At 41.3% G+C, this 13,920-nt stretch overlaps 1 protein-coding gene across 3 annotated transcripts in view; it reads right to left on the bottom strand.

The window, feature by feature from the left end:
• Positions 1-6,682: 6,682 nt before the first annotated feature.
• Bmpr1a (bone morphogenetic protein receptor type 1A) overlaps positions 6,683-13,920 on the bottom strand; it is a 113,673-nt gene continuing 106,435 nt past the window's right edge. For all 3 annotated transcript variants that reach the window (XM_020161330.2, XM_020161334.2, XM_020161331.2), the window contains 3 exons: positions 13,395-13,570; positions 11,074-11,204; positions 6,683-10,989 (listed from right to left, as the gene is read on the bottom strand). In XM_020161330.2, coding sequence (XP_020016919.1) covers positions 10,864-10,989; positions 11,074-11,204; positions 13,395-13,570 — 433 coding nt within the window. In that variant the 3' untranslated portion in view covers positions 6,683-10,863. The remainder of the gene's footprint in view (positions 10,990-11,073; positions 11,205-13,394; positions 13,571-13,920) is intronic.

Genomic DNA, 13,920 nt, shown 5'->3' with positions numbered 1-13,920 from the left:
CCATTCGGAATTTACCACACGTGATAAGCCGATTGAGCCAGTCCCTGTCAAGGTGCCCATCCTCCAGCCCTGGATAGGAAGAATCTGAACAAGTGCACAGCACTTCAACTCGGCCAGCAGCCTCATGGGAGACGCTTTGGAAGTTTCTAGAGTGAGACTGAAGAAATATGGTTCTTTTAACCAGGGTGCTTTCCAGACAATACGACATATCCAGCTACATTTCACAAAACATTAATACCAAGTTCAAGTTTCTGTGTAGACGGCTGCATGATTAGGACCCAGATCAGCAAGAATTCTAAAGTTCTGCCGGGCACCGGTGGATCACACCTGTAATCCTAGCTACTCGGGAGGCAGAGATCAGGAGGATCACGGTTCAAAGCCAGCCCAGGCAAACAGTTCTTAAGACCCTATCTCAAAAATACCCATCACAGAAGGGCTGGTGGAGTGGCTCGAGTAGTAGAGCGCCTGCCTAGCAAGTGTGAGGTCCTGAGCTCTAAACACCCAGTGCTGGCAAAAAAAAAAAAAATCTGAAGTTCTGGTAGGTTCCTTATCATTGCTGAGACACCTAGTAACACTACAGGTAGAGACTTTCAGTGCCCTGCAGGTGATCCCTGTGACCGACCTGGGCCCGTGTTAAACACTCCTCACCTGTGACCTCAGAACAACATAGAGGATGGGCACACAGTGACATCTCCCTGCACTGTGTGGCAGGGGAAAGACACAAAATATCCCAAACTGTTGGAAGACATGAGAGAGGGGTACCATAAGCTCATCAGGAGGGCGATTCCTGAAGAAAACAAAGCAGATGGGATCAGGTGTGAAATGAAATGGCAATGTGAAATCGAAATCCCAAGCATTTGGGACTGCTGGAGATGGGAGTGATTTCAGGAGAGCCCTAAGCTCAAATGCACACCCTAATACACCTGGGATTGAGGGACAGAACAAGGGCCATGCAGCCAGCCCAGAGCCCAGTACCCCAGGTGACAAATGGGACCTTATTGAAGTCGCAGCCTGCAGGGGTCAATCCAGACATTGTTTCCCCATACCACCATGTCATGTCAAAGGAACTGCGGTCTTTTTCTGGTATTTTCTGCGAGGAAGATACAGTCTATAACCGTGCTAGGCTGGGGGTGTGGCTCGAGTGGCAGAGCAACTGTCTCGCAAGTGTGAAGCCCTGAGTTAAAAACAAAAAACTCATTTCCTCTCACACTCTGCAACTCATAAAAAAAAAAAGTTGCCTTTTTTTTTTTTTTTTTTTGTCAAAAATAATAAGCTCTTCCTCAGAGCTGAGTGCAGCTCCCAGTCTCCAAGAAACTCCTCAAATGTGGTCTGACAGTGACAACTCTCCGGGGGGCTGGGGCAAGCAAATGGCGTGGGGAAGTCGGAATCCTCTTAAGCAGGCAAGAGGGAAAGGGCTGCTTCAGATTTTGCTCTCACAAACAGCTAGTGCCCCTTCACCCCCAAGAAAGGCGGGAGGCTGAGGCATGCAGGCACTCAGGGAGGTGTCCAGGCACTAACTGATACAAGATAAGCAACTGTGCCCAAACTGCCAGACATTTGTGGAAAACTAGCAACAAGAACATCTCAAACCCAACATACTGAAGATTTGGAGGGCTAATATACATCACTGGAAACAACAGAGGAAACTGGATTTTTTTAGTGTGTGTGTGGGGGGGGTGGTGCTGAGAACTGACCCCAGGGCTCCATGCAAGCTAGGCAAACACTCTTCTACTGACTACACTGCAGTTCCAGGACACTGGGAATTTAAACCTGGATTATTGTCACTCAGGTTCTAAACACTATCCCACCTAGTCAGAACCAGAGTGCCTCGGAGAAATGGCTGACTCCGTGCAGGGGAAAGAAAAGTGCACAGGGAGCTGGGAACCTTTCTATGTGCTGAAAAACAACATGTAATCAAAGAGTGACGGCCACATGTCAGGAGGACTTGATGAAATCCTTATAGCCAAGGGTGGGTCCACTTAAGCATAAAATGAGCCAAGTGCTGGTAACTCATACCTGTAATCCTAGCTACTCAGGGGGCAGAGTTTGGTGCACACCTGTAATCCCAGCTGTGGGGGAGGAATAGGTAGGAAGATGCAGTCTGAGGCCCACCTCAGGCAAAAATGCAACACCCTACCCAAAAAAGTGACTAAAGCAAAAATGGGCTGGTGGCTCAGGGGCAAAGCATCTGCCTAGTAAGTATGAGGCCCTGAGTTCAAATTCCAGTTACACACACACACACAAACACAACCAATAATGACCCAACAACCCATAAGAAGAATAATTCATAACGACAAAAAATAAAAGCTCTTCCTTACAGGAGAACACTAATAAGAACTGCAGCTATTGTAATTGCACCAGAATAAAAGCTGGCTCAATTGGTAGAGTGGCTGCCTAGCAAGTACAAAGCCCTGAGTTTAACCTCCAGTACCAAACTCCCCCCACCCAAAAAAAGAATAAAGTCACCACTTTGCAACCACCGAGTCACACTAGCATCACAAGTGGATGCTAACGTGTGGTCTCAAAGCTTCCTCCAAAGCTTACTAATTACACAAGGACCATGGCAACTCCACAAAAATGAGGCACTGCCTTAAACAAGGGACTGGCACTGACATTGGTAACAGGATCTCCTGACGCCATGACCCCAATGGGATACACTGGTCTTGACTCTCAAAACTGTATCACAAAAGAACTGTTTCGTACTAAGGACAGCAGGGGACTGGCAACTAAACACAGCACATGACTCTAGGGCAGACCCTGCGCCAGGAATGGGTGCTCTCCAGAACTCATTAGAACTGGCAAAATTTGAATGCAATCTTTAGATTAGAGTTGCTGCTTAGTGTTAATGATGTCAGTGCTAACTTTCCCGGTTTTGATCATTGAAAATAATTGTTTAAGTAATAGAATATTCCAGATGTACTTAGGGGCATGAGCTCTGAACTTTCTCCAAACAGTTCAGGAAGAGAGCTGCGTATGCTAAGATGAGCCTTCATGACTCCTGTACACACAGGGAATGGTTACCCCAATGTGGTGAGGTTAGGTTTTTGAACCAGTATTCCTTATACCATCCTTGCAACTTTCTGACATTTGAAATTATTTCAAAATAAATTAAAATTTGGTTCCTGAAAAAAATAAAGAGCTCAGCATACAGGCTGGAAAGCAGAAGGAAGGATGAACAGGCAAACAGCAGCCTGCAGACAAACAGAGGAGACATTCTGCAGACCTCAGTTACCTGAGAGGAGCTGTCACCAGGTGCGGTGCACTGCCCATTGCCCCAGCTCCTTGGGAGGCTGAGGGCAGGAGGACAGCTTAAGTCCAAGTTTGAGGCCAGCCTGGGCAAGAGAGAGAGACCCTGCCTCAAAAAAGTAAGGGCTGGCTGGGGGCATAGCTCAAGGGGTAGAGTGCTTGACTACCAAGCAATGAGGCCTTGGATTCAATCCCAGTACCACAAAATAAATAATAAGTATCAAACAGTTCTAGAAATACAAAGGTGAAAAAGAGAGGAGACAAAGAAATAATGGGCGAAAAGCTCGCCCAGTTGGTACTATGCAACAGGATGTTATCTAGACAGCAAGTTTAAACCAAAACACCAAAGGAAAACAACCTGTTTCGTGAACGAAAAAGAAGTAAATGACCTAGTTAAATGACATGACAGTAACAAGTGAGACACAAGAGTTTCTGGAGACCTGGGGGGCAGTTCTTCAGTTAAGACTATAGGCCAAGTATGAGGAAAAAGCCAGTAAGAAAAATAGCTTTTTTCAATGTCTGAATTATTTCCTGCAACAGTGGCAGGCTTTCAGTTCTCAGTTTTACAACACTTCCTTGCATTTTATCCTACAGTAGATATGCTTCACCAATCCTGACTCTAAAAATTTGCTTTAAAAAGTGGCTCCTGAGCAGGATACAATGGCTCATGTCTATAATCCCAGCTACTCAGGAGGTGGAGACTGAGAGGGTTGAGGTTTGAGGGCAGTCCAAGCAAAAAGTTAGCAAGATTCCATCTCAAGCAAGCTGGGCACATATGGTCTCAGTTATGTGGGAGGCTGTGGGTAGGAGGATTGCAGTCTGAGGCCAGCACTGGGCAAAACCGCCAGACTCTACCTAAAAAATAACTTAAGGCAAAAAAGGGCTTGGGGGTATGGCTCCAGTAGTAAAGCACCTGACTAACAAGCGAGAGGCCTAGTTCAGATCCCAGCACCACCAAAGGAAAAAAAATAGCTCTCCCTGGGTGGGGGATATTGGACCACATCTCTTCTTCTAGCTTGGAAATGTCCTTAATATAAGCATTCCATGTGGACTTGATACTAGTGTTGGTGTGGGTCCCTGAATAAGGTTTGGGATATAAGCTGTAGGGTCCCCAGACGTCACAATCTGAAACACAAAGGTTGCTAAGAGTGAAGATCACTGGACAATGACCAGAGAGCTACTAAAATTCAGGAATATTAGGAAGGCCATGTGGATTTCACTGAAAAATGAGAATCTCAATCTACCTCAATGGGTGATTATAGATGGATACTTCAGTCCCAATGCCTGCTTCTGTCCAGAGTGATTTTCCATGTACTTTGCACTTAACTATGTCTCTTCCTGGTCCCATGTCAGGGCAACTTGTCTGTTTTTGCCCTTATCCTGTGCTCATGGCATTGAACTCACCATGTCTCCATCTGTGCAATGACTTCAGTCAGGTGGCCTTGGCCACACTGTAGGCTAGGTACCTCCAGCAGGCTATGCCTGTCAGGGATGTATTGTTCCAAGGGCTGGAGGCTTTTAGGAGCTTTTTAGGAACAAGCATCTGACATACCCAAAATGATGAATGCATGAACAGCAGTAAGTGCGAATTTCTCCAAGTGAATGACTTACTGACTGAAGTAGTGTCTGCTTGGAATTGCCAACAAGGATCAGCCTGTTCTCGAAGAACAAGGATTGTACTATTCAGTTTCCTAATGTCTGCTGATTAATTCTAGTAGCAATATTAAAAAACCTTGGAAATAGTTCCTTTTCCAACTGAGCCGTGAGAGAAACAGATCATGCTGGAAGGAAAAATGAATATATTATCCAGTTTTCAGGTTAGTGTTTTCACAGATGAAGGGATAGCTAGAAGTAATTGCTAAGTCTGGAAACCTTGGGATAAAGCTACCTTTGTCATGCTGTCTGAGAGCACATTCAATTATGACTCGTAACAGTCTATCTCCAAATATGCTTTTGAGGGACCTATACCAGTGTCCAGCGTTTTCAGATGACATGTTCAGCTCCTTAAGGAAAGGCATCGGAGGGCATGAACAGGAGTTCACCAGCCTGGAAACTGACTGGCAGGTGATAAGCCTCCATGAGGTGGGCGAATGACACACTGTGGAAAAGAAAGCTATCCAAAGGCACTCCTTCTCACTCCAGCAGGCACACTGGAAGGCCACGTAAACACCCCCATTAACCTAAAGAAAAAGGAAAAGCCTTGAGAAATAGCCTGACCTGGCAGTGACGCCAGCAGCTCGTGAGATGCCAGTAGAAGTGTAAAGGAAAGCCTTTTATGAACAGGAAGATGACAGTACTTATCAAGAACCTTAGATTTTTTTCACTTCAAATAATTTTTTAAAGTTCCTATTTTCTAGTCCCATTTTTAGGAATGCAACCTAAGAAAATATTTATATGCAATAATGTTCAAAATATCACCAGTGGGCTGGAGGAGTGGCTCAAGTGACAGAGCGCCTGCCTAGCAAGCCCAAAGCCCTGAGTTCAAACCCCAGTATCACAAATAAAAAAAAAAAAAAAAAAAGAAAAGAAAAGAAAGAAAATCTCACCTGTTATATTTTCTAAAACCACGGAGGGCTAGAGATACAGCTTGGCAGTAGCGTGTGTCCTTAGCATACATGAAGCCCTGGGTTTGATTTCCGGAACCACAAAAACCAAAAGCTGTGCAGGGTGGGTAGTGCATACCTGAAATCCCAGCACTTGAGAGGTTCAAGCAGGAGGATCCTGAGTTCAAGGCCAGTCTGGTGTACATAGTGAGACCCATCTCAAAAAAACAAAACAAACAAAACCCAAAACAATGAAAATAACTGAAATTCTGAACAGGAGATCTGTCATAAAACTAAATTATTCCATCTACATGGTGGGATACTGAGCACTTATAAAAAAAAGGTTGTACTTTAAAGCCATGTACTGTGGTGTGCACCTATAGTTCCAACTACATGGCAGGTTGAGGGAGGATTAAGCCTAGGGCATCCTGGGTGGAGTGGAATGGAATAAAATAAAAATGTTTTTGATGGATATGTAATGACATACTGTGATCGTCGTATTATAAAAAATGCAGCAGAAAAAAAGAAGAGAAACATTCAAGTATAAACAGTGGTGACGTCTGGCAATAAAACTGAGTGATTTTTATTTGCTTCATTCTTTCCTGTTTCCTGAAACTTCTGCCATGAATACATATTTTATCATCAGAAAACAGTGTTTTTGTTTTTGTAAAAGAAAAATTCCTTCACTATAGCAGGCTTGTAACTTCTTGATCTGAACAAAGGCAAGAATGTGTGGGCACTTACCTACCTGTGCTCCACGAAGGGTTTCTGGGATCCATGATGCACGTGTCAGGAACATATGGATGTATGCTAACTTACTTGTTATAAAATCTCCACAGACTTCTGATACACAATACAATCCAAGAACAGTATCATAAAACACATCACTGAAGTATACTAAAATAAGATTATTTACTTAAAAATGATACATTGGACACAGTCTATATATAGAACAAGCAATTAATGGTAAACTTAATAAGGCACCTTTTAATCCAGATGCTGTACAAAAAACATTTAGTGTGTTACATATCAAAGATGAATCTCTATTTTTGGTGTTTTACAATTGCATAATAAAACTGCTTGTTTTTACCCTCTGTCAATGCCTATGTACAGTTTCCCTAATTAAGCTATAACACTTTCATTTTATACAATATATACTACATTTTAGTTTCTAAGTGGGAAGGACAAAGGTCACTAAAGAGTTTTAAATAATTCCACTGAGAGCAGAGTACAGAGCACATGTGAAATGACAGTATGTGTAATCCTTTGCAAAAGCCCTATCTGCCATCTTTCCTTATGGGCTGGTCCTTCTACAGTTTACCATGTGCTGATGCTCTGGGTTGTGGCTTATGGGCAAAACTACTCTCCAGATTTCCACTGTGAGTCTCTTTATAGCACTGAGGCAGGAAGAGGAACTGATATACCATGATTTCAACATCTGACCCAAGGGAATAATCTCACTTTTAAACAGTTACAAGGGCTACTCACACTCAAAAAAAAAAAAAAAAAATCTGGCCGATAGCATGGCTATAATGGCAGAGTGCCTGCCTAGTAAGCATGAGGTCCTGAGGTCAAACCCCAGTACACCAAAAAAAAATTTTATGTTCTGTTGAAATTATTTTGATTCTTTCAGAACATTTCACTTTTTTTTTTTTTTTTGGACAGTACTGGCATTTGCACCCTGAGCCTGTGCTTGCTAGGCAGATGCTCTACCACTTGAGCCACATTGTCAGTCCCTTTAGAAATATTTCCAAACGATATACATGAAAAGAAGCAAGTTTTAGTTAATGAAATTTTCCTTGGAATTACTTAATGTCAAATCAGATGCTGAGTCAATTCGGAGATGCATCTTTATTTTTTTTATGGTTCTGGGGTTTGAACTCAGGGCCTCCTTGCTTGCACTGCAAGCACTCCATCCACCACTTGGGGCACACCTCCAGCCCTCATTTTTTATTTTATTGTATTTTTGCTCTAAATAGAAAAAAGCTTCTGGGAAAAAAAAAAAAAGGTACCGAATATTGCTAGAGTGAATAAAAAACTCTGGCACATTCCAGGACAATGATTTACAAAAACCAAAAATCATTTTAAGTTTAGAATTGCTTCTAGACATTGGGAATGCAGCACAAAATGTTACTTAAAGTATCTTTTGGGGCTGGTGGAGTGGCTAGAAGAGCATGAAGCACTGAGTTCAAACCCCAATACCACCACCCAAAAAATATTTTTGTAAAAATGTTTTCAGAGAAGCCAGATTCATATTTTACACTCAGAAACTTATTCACAGATAAAGCTTAGAATAAGTACACTCAAGCAGATTTTAATATATTTTTAATCCTACAAATTATTTACCAATGTGAACAGAATGCATGAGGATAATTTTCTTTGAGGGTTAACTTTTGGTGTTTGTATTCAGGTAGTTTTGTTTTTGTTTGCTCATCTTTTAACTATTTAAAGGAATGAATGACTGAAGCCATACATTTTAATAACACTAAATTGTAAATGGGGCCAAATCATGGCTTTCAGGGGCTTTTTACATTATCAACTAAGTAACTACATAATGCTTCTTTGTATTGGTCTGACATAATCTTTAAATATTTCTCTTTATTGGATGAATTTCAAATTTAAAAGTTAAGAGTGAAGAGAGAAGAAAGTTTCATGCAACTTCTTTGATTTTAGGATTCCAAATACAGAATTATCTGCCTTTTAAAGAACATGTTAGAGTAGAATTTCTTTTTTGGCAGTTCTAGGGTTTGAACTCAGGGCCTCCTGCTTGCTAGGCAAGTGCTCTACCACTTGAGCTACACCTCCAGCTCTAGAAAACATTTCTGACAAACTTCTAAGATTTATTCTGTTCTTTTTTTTAACGAAAGTGATAGCATAGTTTATTAGGAAAGGAATATACTTTCAACAGATTGAAAGCAGGCCATCTCTAGAGAGAGAATGAGAAGATTGATTCCTGACAGCACTTTTACAAGACCTAGTTAAATAAGAAAAAAGTGATAGTGGTTAAATAACTGTCCGTTTTTGCCTTCACAAAGCATTTCTTTTCTAAGAAAGTTTGCCTTTCCTTACATATTTTTAAGATGACTCATAACTCAAGATTTATAGTTGTAACGTCAAAAATAAATCAAGGCTAACTTACGACTGAGTAAGTCAGATCTTGTAAGTCATCTCAAATTTTGATGAAAATACCTGTATTTCTGAGTATACCAATGGGGAAAACATTCTGAAAAAGCAAGTTATTGAGTATTATCAATATGAAAATTCACTTATCTTGATGAACACTTCAAACTTTAATTTTGTTAGATGAACTTATTAAATCAAACAGTTGAGTCAAGTCTCAAATTTGTGAAACACGATGTATAGACACTAGGGTTAAGTTTCAGCTGAAATGACAGTCAAGTTTTTGGTGATGGGCACATGTTCTAATATCCTCCCATTTAATTTAAATCTTTTTTGGCTATATTGTGATATAATCACAGTTACTTCATGTTTTATCTCACTTGATGTTTACAAGTTGTTTGCTCAGAACAGATTAAAAAGCACAGTAAGTTTAGGTAAATCAGAACTAATCTTTGAGATAACAAGGCCTCTATAAAATATGTACCATTTTATTGAATAATAGCTATACAGTGTAGATATAGATACTGACTAGATACCAAACGTTTCTGCCGAACTCTTCACTGTCTTTACAAGTTAGGGACCAGAAATCATAAACCCAAACATCTCAAATGATTTAAATGTCTAAAACATATTTGACAGTCATTACTAAACTCGTATCAGCTCTGACATATAAATTTCTAATTACAGAATCCTCCATAAAGGAAAATTGAGATGACGTTATCTTAATAAAATTTTTGCTTTAAGTTAAAAAAGTCCTGGATTTGATATATTACTTTGAATGTATCAATTCTGAAGATTCATATGTAGTTCCACTTTAAAATTTTTTTCCCTTAAGGATGAGATGTGAGGTACATGTGAGTTGGTTTCTATAGTATGAATGTATATATGAATATATATATTCATATATGAATGTATGTACATATATAAAATATGGCTGTAAAGGAGGTTTTGCAAATAAAGCACATTACACACAAAATATAAATAACTTCCCTTTTAAAAGTTACTGTGAATAAAGACTACAGAACATGATTATAGGCACTTACATTGCTATCAAATGCAGTAAATCACTTCAGTAAGAAGTGGTTTCTTTGAAAGCATGGTTCAATGGCATTGGAAGCTCCAACTTTGGATAGGAGGCTTTTCGTGACAAAAACAGTAATTAAAGATGGTGGCAGAAGGAAAACAGTCCACATTTATGGACACTTTGAACTTCTTTTGGCCTTTATAGTAACTATTAGGTTAAAAAAAAAGTTGGTGGGGAAGCTACCTCACTTGCAAGGCAAATGGCTTTTATGATTGGCGAATCTTGGTCAGATATTGCATTTTTAAAGCACAAAACCCACCAGGCACCAATATCTTCCTATGCATTCATAAATTATTTTCTTCTAATCCCAATGGCAGCAGAGGAATCTTGGTGTGAGTATGCGACACACCATTACCAAAGAAGGCATGATGAACTTTTATAACTAAGCAGTATCCCAGAGAGATCTTCATCTATAGGCTATTTTACAAAGGCAAACACAAACAGATTGAATTTTCTCAGGCAGAAAGCAAAAGTGTACATTTCTCCATCTCTGCTGAACTCATTTATCTCCTGAAGGCTTTCACAGAAAGCACTGCTTTATGAACAGGCAATTCAGTACCCAGAGTTTGACTGGAGACTTATTAATCATGACTGGAGTCTTGATACAGTTCATACAAACTCAATTTTAAAAAAGGCATCAGAAACCACATTTAAAATAAAGCTGTCCATATATAAAGAATGAAGTGTTCAGAAGTTCCCAGCTTGTATTCTACAGAGTACTGAAAAATTGAAAGTTAGCAGCCTATGAAGGTGTAGTGAGGAAAGAGTCTGAGAACCAAGTCGGCATTCTTATTCCATGCTAATACCACCCTTTCCTTGGGTGCGAATGGTTCTTGCAGTCTAGAATTCCTCATCAAGATTGTTTAACTGTCAAATCTTTACATCTTGAGATTCAACCATCTTGGCAAGCGTCTTCTTGATTCTCAGTGCTGTAAGTCTGGAGGCTGGATTGTGTGCCCAGCATTCTGACATTAGTTTCAAAACTGCTCGTAGACACTGAAAAGTAAAGAGAATGTTGTGAGCAGACAGTGTCTTTGTTGATACTCATCAATCACTTCTTTAATGGTGAATTCCACTTACTTCATCACTGTTCCATCGGTTAGACACGATTGGCCGCAGACGTTTGACACACACAACCTCACGCATATCTTCATAGGATGGATCACTGGGCACCATGTTGTAATAGGGCAATTGGTACTCCTCCACTATCCCTGTAGGAGTGAAAAAACAAATATGGTAGTGGGACAAAATATATCAGTCTATGCAGTATCTCTCACTAAGCTGCTAGAGCTAAAACCAATTTCTACATAAAGAAGAAAAGATGCTTGGGTGTGATGGTCCCTACCTGTAAACCCAGTTACTCTGGAGGCCAACACCTGGAGGATCAATGATCGAGGCCACTGCAGGCAAAAACTTAGCTAGAGTCCACTTCAACCAACAAGCCGGGCAAGATGATAAGCACCTGTGATCCCAGCTACACAGGAATACACAGAAGGATTGTAATCTGAGCTGGCCCTGGGCTCTCCGACTCTATTTCTACCCTAGCTGAAAAATAACTAAGGCAAAAAAGGGCTGGGGTGCGATTCAAGTGGCATAGTGCCTGTCTAGCAAGCATGATGCCCTGAGGTTTTTTTCAGACACTTCCTAGGCAGGTACTTGACTTCTTGAAATATGCCCCCAGCCCTTTTTTGCTTTAGTTATTTTTCAGATTGGGTCTTGTACCGTGCCCCTCTTTCTGGGCTGGCCCAGAACCTCCTAATATGGGCCAGGCCTTCCAAGTAGCTGGGATTACAAGCATGAGCCACCACACCAAGCAGATGGCTCACTTTTAATTGTAAATACATGCTTTTCTCTTATTGATGTCCCATTATTTCCTCTACCTCTACCAGGGACTGTATCACATTGATATCTAATAGGATAATTAGGGGCCATTCTAGTATTTCTTTTACCTCCAAAAAAGAGCAAGGAGAAATCAGTCATTTATCCAAAGTTTTTAATTTAAATGTCTCTTTACTTGACTGTTCATACTCACTAGCAGTTGTTATTATTTTATTCTGCAGGGGAAGACAAGAGTTCACACAGCATGCCTGAGACTACGCTCCTTAGAAAAGCTGCTTGCAAGATCAGCCGTTGGTTAGTGGCTGAATGGTGAGCTGTTCTCCACCCAAATAAGAAACTTCCCCAAGTGATGACGGTGGCTCAGTGCTCCTGTGTAAGCAGTGTGATGTTATGCTGAACGCCGATTTCCTTCTGGGAGGCTGAAATTTTAGTGCATGCCTATGATCAGCCCTTAATAAAATCTGCGGGTGCTGTGTCTCTAAGGAGTGTCTCTGATGGATGACAACACTTCACACACCACGGTCACAGTGACGTCCTGAGCGTCACACACCATAGGCACATTAATGTCCTAGGTGGCTCCACTGGAGAGAACTTCTGGAAGCCTTGCCTTGCCACCTTTTCTCCTGCTCCCTTGGCTGATTTGAACTTCACTCCTTTCACTGTAATAAAACTGAGCAGTGAGGACGACTACATGCTAAGTCCAATGGGTTGTAGGACCTGAGAGTGGTCCTATGGGCCGGACACACATAGAAATTACATAAATGGAATTTCCTTGGTACTAGGGTTTGAATTCAGGGCTTTGTGATTGCAAAGCAGGCACTCTACCACTTGAGCCACACCTCTAGTCCATTTTGCTCTGGTTATTTTTGAGATGGAGTCTCACAAACTATTTCCCTGGGCTGTTTTGAACCTTGATACTCCTGATCAAAGCTTCCCAAGTAGACAGAATTATAGGTGTGAGCCACCAGTGCCTGGCTGGTATTTATTTTGGTTTTTTGGTGGTACTTTGGTTTGAACTCAGGGCCTTGTGCTGCTAGGAAGGCATTCTACCATGTGACCCATGCCCCCAGCCCCACCCACCCCCGCATGCCTTTTTTTTTTTTAGTACTGGGGTATTTAACTCAGGGTCTTCACCACCCCTTTATTGTGAAGGGTTTTTTCAAGAGAGGGTCTCTTGAACTATCTGCCCGGGTTGGCTTCGAACTGCAATTCTGATCTCTGCCTCCTGAGTATTAGAAGTACAGGCGTGAGCCACCAGTGCTCAGCCCTTTTTGCTTTTTAATTGTGTTTTTCAATAGGGTCTAGTGCTTCTTGCATGGGCTGGCCTGGTCTGCGTTCTCCTAGGATTACAGAAATGCACCCCTCCCCATGACAAGCTTATTTGTTGAGATGAGGTCTTGTTAATTTTCTGCCATGACTCGCCTCTAATCACAATCCTCCGGATCTCTACTTCCCTAGTAGCAGGGATTATAGATTTGTATCATCATACCTGACCATCGAACTATTATATTTTTCAATAACAAATAAATATAAAATTAGGAACACACTACTCAAACTCTTACCTCCTGTGATACAACGCCGAGCCATTTCCCAAATAATCAGGCCAAAGCTATAGATGTCTGCCATTATGTAAGGCTGGAAATGGTTTTTATTCAGGCTTTCATCTAGCACTTCAGGAGCCATGTACCGTTTGGTGCCCACCCTGGTATTCAAGGGCACATCAACTTCATTTGTGTCACTGAAACCGGGGAAGAACAATGTCCAGGTTGAGGGCCAAGAACAAAAGATTATTTTGTGTTTTGAGATACATTTTTGGGAGGGGGGGCAGGACTGGGGTTTGAGCTCAGGGCTTCACACTTGCAAAGCAGGCACTCCACTGCTTGAGACACACCTCTACTCCATTTTGCTGTTCTGGTTATTTTGGAGATAGGGTCTTAAGAACTATTTTCCCCGGCCTGGCCTTGAACCTCAATCTTCCCAATCTTAGCCTTCCAAGTAGCTAGGATTATAGACGTGAGCCACTGGTGCCCACCCTTTTGTTATATTTTTATGCTTCTCTCCATCTAAAAATATATGTATTTCCACACT

The sequence above is a fragment of the Castor canadensis genome, chromosome 7 (assembly GCF_047511655.1).
Source record: "Castor canadensis chromosome 7, mCasCan1.hap1v2, whole genome shotgun sequence".
NCBI lineage: Eukaryota > Metazoa > Chordata > Mammalia > Rodentia > Castoridae > Castor > Castor canadensis.
This window is presented reverse-complemented; position numbering and strand designations above follow the sequence as displayed.